Source organism: Tachysurus vachellii, chromosome 24 (assembly GCF_030014155.1).
Source record: "Tachysurus vachellii isolate PV-2020 chromosome 24, HZAU_Pvac_v1, whole genome shotgun sequence".
Classification (NCBI taxonomy): Eukaryota; Metazoa; Chordata; class Actinopteri; order Siluriformes; family Bagridae; genus Tachysurus; species Tachysurus vachellii.
Genome location: NC_083483.1, coordinates 15,986,315 through 15,993,814, shown reverse-complemented (window position 1 = coordinate 15,993,814; position 7,500 = coordinate 15,986,315). Strand labels below are relative to the sequence as shown.

Genomic DNA, 7,500 nt, shown 5'->3' with positions numbered 1-7,500 from the left:
CTCTCTGAAATAATTTAACGGAAGGAGTCTCCAGTGTCAGAGCAGTGTCAGTCTGAGGTGATATGGCTGATCTCACAGTTGTGTAGTGCTAAATGTTACAGCATTAAATACTTCTGTATTAATTACAGTCGATATAACATCATGATCCAAACCTGGGCTTCAGGAGACCTTTATGAGCAGAAGTCCATTTTTTTATCCCTTTGTTATTCAGAGGTTAGACATTCCAGGTTAGGAGGTTTAAATTTATTGCTTGTACAACATTGATATTCAGTGGAGCACAATGCCGAGCTAGCACAGAGCTGAGCACTTCAGGGTTATAGCTCTTGGCTGAGGGCCACACAGTGGCTGTCTGCAGTCCCGAGATTTAAATTCACAACCTTCCATTTGGCGAGTGTCAGAGATTCCCTGAGGAGGCCAGAAAAATAGAAGCCTCTTGACCATGAACCTTTTCCAGTTGAGGTCATGACTGAGGGTTTAAATGTCTCCTTGTGATGGCATTTGGTCTTGGTGTCAAGCTCCATTTAGCTCTGTGTGTGTGTGTGTGTGTGTGTGTGTGTGTGTATATACTTACTCCAGTACAGAGTGTGTTGCTGCCTGCTCATGGTAGCGATAAATCAGCAGACACTCATCCACTCTGATCAATCCCCCTCCCTGCCGAAGGCACTGGTAGAACCACAGCAAATCCTCTGGAACCCCCTGAAGGAAAAAGTGGGAGGTGCTTGAGAAAGGACAATAAGCTCTGATTGGTTGATACAGTGTCACTCTTGTGGGTATTTGCATTGAGAATTTGATACGGTTGGTCAAGTGTGAAGCTGTTTTTGGAACCTGGGGCAGTCCAGATCCCAACAGTCTGGGGTTTTGCTTTAACTGATCTCAGGCATGACTGCACTGTGGATGAAAGAGATCCATTCCCTGGGGGTGGGGCATCGAATACTGTGATTTATACGGAAGTGAAATGAAGTAAAACAATTTCCTTCACCAGCAGCAGGTTGCGTTATGGGCAAGTTTTTTTTTTATCCAGAGTGAAGCGAATATCAAGCTGTATGTTTAGGTGAGCTACAGAAGTGCAGGTTAACACATGCTAACGCTGCGTTTCAGTATGGCTAAGTACGGTGACCCATACTCAGAATTTGTTTTCTGCATTTAACCCATCCAAAGTGCACACACACAGCAGTGAACACACACACACCATGAATACACACCCGAGGCAGTGGGCAGCCATTTATGCTGCGGCGCCTGGGGAGCAGTTGGGGGTGGTTCGGGGCCTTGCTCAAGGGCACCTTAGTCGTGGTATTGCCGACCTAGGACTCAAACCCACGACCTTAGTGTTAGGAGTCAAACTCTCTAACCATTAGGCTCTTCCCCCTCTGCGACTCATGAGCGCTAGCATTATCACGAGCTTTGTGAAGGTTTAAACTTAACCGATGAGCTTCACATTTTCTGACAGCACAAAGAAAAGACACGTTTTTGGAGGCACCTTTTTTTTTTTTTTTTTTTTTTTTACTAAACTACACAAATTGGAGAATGACTTAACATCATGAACACTTCCATGGCACCAGAAAGGCAGCAGCTGTGGAAGTTGAGGGTAAGTTTCATTTATGTTTATTTCAAAACTGGTTTCATTATAACTACAGCGCTAAAGTTAATGATTAAACCCGTGTAGTCATTTCCTCTTGGTGTTAGCGGCGTAGAAATAAAGCTTTGATTTCTATCATGCTGTAATCATGGAGGGACTTCCGGATACAGATGCTATCTCACTGCTTAGTCTTTTATATTCCACTGATTTCAGCCAGGCTTTTAATCTAAGTGATGAGTCTCTGCAGAGGAGGAGCATTCAGAGGAGACATTCCCTTTAGCACCCATTTGTTCTGCCATTTGTTCAGCATCATGGTGGCAGAAAGCGACGTGTCCTCTGAAGACCTGCGGCAACTTTTTTGGATGAAATTCTCCCAACAAGTCCAGAACTGATCCCGGTGCAGAACAAAAGGATTTGAACCTCAGACTCACCTTCCCTCCTTCATCAAAAGGGCCGACTTTCTGGAACCAAAGGCGCGAGCAGAACCACGTCGGCATGACGGCCGTGGGTCCGTGAGAGGTGTAGACCTGAAATGTGACAGGATCCTGCATATAGTTATGTAATTTTATACACACACACACACACACACACACACACACACACACACACACACACACACACACACAGTGAAATACCCTCCAGATACACAGGGCTTTTGTAAGGTATGTGCTGATGAATAATTCCCAGGTCATAAAATATCCATAGCTAATATTTTTCAGATGAATCCTGACCACTGTGCAATTCAGCTTATTACAGGGATACAGTGTATCGTATTTCTCACCGTGTGTGTGCGTGTGTGTGAAAGAGAGCAGGTTTTAGCCTTTTGCCAAACCAAATGTTCCCAGGATTTAATTGAAGCAGAATCTAAACAGACTTTAATAAACACGTGAGAGATGTTTCCAGCTCAGTGGAACACAGAGGGTTAAAAGTGTCAAAGTGAAGCTTTATGTTCAAGAAGTCGAAAGAATGTGGTGGCTGCGGTTACGGTTTTATTAACGCAGCACAGTTTTGAAACTGCTGATGTGTGAAAGCTGTTGACCTCTGGAAGCTGTGTGTGTGTGTGTGTGTGTGTGTGTATACTGTTTTTTAAACTCCGTAGATCTTCCTGTCTCTGAGTTTTAATCAGGAAATCAAACCTGTTAAAGGAACGACAGCTTCTGCGGCTCTCCACGTAAATGTCAGAGTGGCTAATTCCACAGTTTCAATGGTCTGAGGAAACCAAAACTGAACTCTTCAGCCTGAATGCCAAACCTTACATCTGGAGGAAAACCAGGCAGCTGAACCATTTCCAGGGATTTTTTCTCAGCAGCAGCAACTGGGAGTTTTGTCAAAAACATGGAAAAGATGAACCTGAAGAAAAAGCCCAGGAGCTCAGCTCAGGATGATCAAAACATTGACCCCCAAACACAGCCAAGATAAGCTAGGAGTGGCCTCTGGACTGTCCCCGAGGGCCCTGAGCCTGAACGTCACTGAACACCTCTATAGAGAGCCTTAATGACTGGAACAGAGACGCTCCTCATCCACCCTGACAGAGCTTTAGAAGATCCATGAATCCAAGTGTGTTCCAGGTGAAGTCTCTCACCTCAGAACCAGTGAACTGACACACGTCATTATCATCATTAATATTAACTCCTAATGCATTTATTACTGCCAGGCTTTTACATGATGATAGTAATTTCACACATTAACACATATTTGTTTGCTACCCGTTGTGTCATGTGGATGTTTTTATTTCTGATCATCAGAACTGTGCCATAAATTACGACCTGATTTCTGCTCGTGCTGTTAATGAGCCGTCTGACAGAAATTAAAACCTTTACTCACTGAACACAGCAGCTGTCACATGGCTCACGTATGTCTCATACTAAACACTGTATTCGCTTATTCTCCACACACAGCTGTACCACACATCCTGTGTGTGTGTGTGTGTGTGTGTGTCTGTCTGGAAACAGCAGTCTCCAGGTCCACGTCCTGTTTCCAGTGACCTTTGACTCCATGGCACGCGACCTCTCAAATCATAATATGACGCACCCTTTTCCTCACACACACACACACACATCCTGATGCAAGCACACTCAAAATATGGCAAAGGAAGATGAAAGGTGACCATCGGCACTTCCTGAAGATAAATAGCAATAAATCAAACACAACACCCACTCAACAATCACACTGAAAGAGTGTGTGTGACTGTGTGTGTTGTTTTGAGAGTTCTGGCAGGTGTTTTTGTTTCATTCGCAGCTCGCTCTCATTATCAGGGTGTGTTCTTTGTTCATGAATACAATAATTCAGTGGATTGTTTTCGTTTTTCTTCTTGGCTACTAACTCACTTGTGATTCTGTAAACTATTTCTTTTAAAATGTTCTTCTGAAGGCAGCAGGCTTGTGTGTGCGTGTGTGTGTGTGTACCTGCGTGAGCAGTTGCTCTGGATTGAGTGTGTTGATCCACCTGGTGTAGCGCTCAGTGGAACCTTCTGGAATTCGCCTCACCTGACAACCAACAATCTACAACACACAAGAACGATAGTTTTCCCTTTTACCCATTTACCTTTTTTTTCCTTGCCCAGTTTGTCTTGAGCCCTATTCAGACGGGATTAGTTTTACGTGGGGACGTGGAGTAATGCAATTTTACCTCAGGACGTCTGTAATATTAATTGGCCAATTCGCACGGGACAAGACATCTCAGTAAAACTAGCAGAAGTGAGAGGGGTAACTCGCTTTACGCACCACAGTAACCTCCTTGTCGTCATGTGCGTATGACGTTGCTTCCTGTTATCACGTGCGCAAACAGACAACATGGCGCCTCCATGCTTGCAATGTGGGGGTAAAGTAATTATTACCAGAGCTTCACTGTGATTTTAGTCCCGTCCGAATGTGCCATCTCGGTAATCATTACGGACAATGTCAGTAAAGATTACAGCGACTTTTACTTTCTGTAAAAAGGTCCGGAAAAATGACCTCAGGTAATACTAATCCCGTCCGAATAGACCCGCTGTAAATATGTACGGTAAAATTCCGTCATTTCCTGTTTAAAAGTAGTTTTTGGCGCGTTTTGCAAGCATGGAGGCGCCATGTTGTCTGTTTGCGCACGTGATAACAGGAAGCAACGTCATACGCACATGACGACAAGGAGGTTACTGTGGTGCGTAAAGCGAGTTACCCCTCCCACTTCTGCTAGTTTTACTGAGATGTCTTGTCCCGTGCGAATTGGCCAATTAATATTACAGACGTCCTGAGGTAAAATTGCATTACTCCACGTCCCCACGTAAAACTAATCCTGTCCGAATAGGGCTAAAAACTACTTTTAAACAGGAAATGACGGAATTTTACTGTACATATTTACAGCGGGTCTATTCGGACGAGATTAGTATTACATGAGGTAATTTTTCCAGACCTTTTTACAGAAGGTAAAAGTCGCCGTAATCTTTACTGACATTAGCCCTATTCGGACGGGAATAGTTTTACGTGATACGTCATACGCACATGACGACAAAAGGTTACTGTGGTGCGTAAAGCGAGTTACCCCTCCCACTTCTGCTAGTTTTACTGAGATGTCGTGTCCCATGCGAATTGGCCAATTAATATTACAGATGTCCTGGGGTAAAATTGCATTACTCCACGTCCCCACGTAAAACTAATCCCGTCCAAATAGGGCTAAACATAGATCTAACCTGAGGTAAAAAGCTCAGGATTAGTTTTACGTGGGGACGTGGAGTAATGCAATTTTACCTCAGGACGTCTGTAATATTAATTGGCCAATCTGCATTGGACAAGACATCTCAGTAAAACTAACAGAAGTGAGAGGGGTAACTCGCTTTACGCACCACAGTAACCTCCTTGTCGTCATGTGCATATGACGTTGCTTCCTGTTATCACGTGCGCAAACAGACAACATGGCGCCTCCATGCTTGCAAAACGCGCCAAAAACTTTTAAACAGGAAATGACGGAATTTTACCGTACATATTTACAGCGGGTCTATTCGGACGGGATTAGTATTACCTGAGGTAATTTTTCCGGACCTTTTTACAGAAGGTAAAAGTCGCCGTAATCTTTACTGACATTGTCCGTAATGATTACCGAGATGGCACATTCGGATGGGACTAAAATCACAGAGAAGCTCTGGTAATAATTACTTTACCCCCACGTAAAACTAATTCCGTCCGAATAGGGCTTTAGTTAAAATAATGAAGCCAAAGATTTTATACAACATGATGGATACAGCATGAATGAAGGAAGTCACAGATAAGCTCTATATATTGCTTATATATAGAAATACGATCTTTACCTCTATAACAATACTCTTTAATTTGGACCCTTAATGTGTCTAGACCTTTAAAGAGGCTTTCAGGAAGTGGAGAAACATTAACTATTCAAGCATTACTCATGTTTTCTGATTCGTCCTCCATATCTGTGTAGGCTCAACACCCGGTTTAAACATTAATTACACTGTTGTATATCTATAGAGTTCTTCAGTCTGAGGTTCTATACAATGAGAAAACACGAGAGGTTTTTTCTCCTATTAGAACAGACAGGAAGAACCTTTGATGAAATCTTTTTTTTTATCAGGATATGCTGTCAAAATTCAGACCAGCCTGCTCCATATCTGTGCAGGATTAGAACGGTGTCCTGAAGAACACTTACAAGGCGGCATTTAAAGCAACACTCGTTATTCCGTCTCTTCATTCTGCTTTTCTCTTAATGGATGGAATTATAGCTGGAGGTGGTAATGAGCACCATCATAAAACCCGACCACAGAAAGTTCCCCAGATTCCAGACAATTTAGAGAATCAAGGGCTTTTCACCAAGCTGTTCTGCTGACACGGCATGGATGTGGGACGAATACACACACACACACACAAACACACACACACGCACAAAGACAAGTAAAGTTTAGTTCAACTTAAATCTAATGAGCTTCCGGAGAGCTCTGAGTCAGGTGTTAATCATTAGCCATTAGAAAAACCATGATTTAACCCTTTAGATCCGCTGAGCAGTTCATTGGTCATATTAAAAAGGTTTTTTGTATAGTTGTAAAGTTTCTGAGCTTCCTGAGGTGATTATATGTAGAATGTTGTTTAAGATAAAAAAGTGCACAAATTTCAGAATGGTTTTCTATAAAGGTTTTAAAAGTACTTATCACTGGTATTTTATTCAACTACATTACCATCCATCCATCCGTCTACCCATCCACTCTCTTCACCCATCCATCCATCCATCCATCCATCCAACCATCCATACAGCCAGCCAACTCTTAGCCCATTCATTCACTTATCCATCAATCTACACATCCACCCATCCATGTATATTTATGAACAACTCACAGTATTGGGGTTCAGGACAGCAGCTTCATACTGCAGTCTCACTCTCTGGGGCATCATGACGTCATCCTGAAACACACACACGACCAGAAGTATCTTAAACTAATGCATACATTAACACATTTACTCTATAGCGGTCTAGAACAGCTGTACATACACAACAACAGACTTTAACATGGTTTGTACACAAGTGATTTGTTCAATTCAAACAATGTCCCTTTTCAGAATACCTTTTATTTTCACTCACTCACTCACTCACTCATTCATCTTCTACCGCTTATCCGAACTACCTCGGGTCACGGGGAGCCTGTGCCTATCTCAGGCGTCATCGGGCATCAAGGCAGGATACACCCTGTACGGAGTGCCAACCCATCACAGGGCACACACACACACACTCTCATTCACTTACGCAATCACACACTATGGACAATTTTCCAGAGATGCCAATCAACCTACCATGCATGTCTTTGGACCGGGGGAGGAAACTGGAGTACCCGGAGGAAACCCCCGAGGCACGGGGAGAATGTGCAAACTCCACACACACAAGGAGGAGGTGGGAATCGAACCCCCAACCCTGGAGGTGTGAGGCGAACGTGCTAACCACTAAGC

At 43.4% G+C, this 7,500-nt stretch overlaps 1 protein-coding gene across 2 annotated transcripts in view; it reads right to left on the bottom strand.

The window, feature by feature from the left end:
• Nucleotides 1–7,500, bottom strand: part of b3gntl1 (UDP-GlcNAc:betaGal beta-1,3-N-acetylglucosaminyltransferase-like 1) — a 17,957-nt gene that overhangs the window by 4,553 nt on the left and 5,904 nt on the right. Inside the window, exons 5-8 of one of the 2 annotated variants that reach the window (XM_060860513.1) lie at nucleotides 6,895–6,960; nucleotides 3,982–4,077; nucleotides 2,008–2,103; nucleotides 572–696 (exon numbers count right to left, since the gene is read on the bottom strand). In XM_060860513.1, coding sequence (XP_060716496.1) covers nucleotides 572–696; nucleotides 2,008–2,103; nucleotides 3,982–4,077; nucleotides 6,895–6,960 — 383 coding nt within the window. Of the gene's footprint in view, nucleotides 1–571; nucleotides 697–2,007; nucleotides 2,104–3,400; nucleotides 3,780–3,981; nucleotides 4,078–6,894; nucleotides 6,961–7,500 lie in introns of those variants that run through there. The other variant, XM_060860514.1, reaches the window with a different exon arrangement.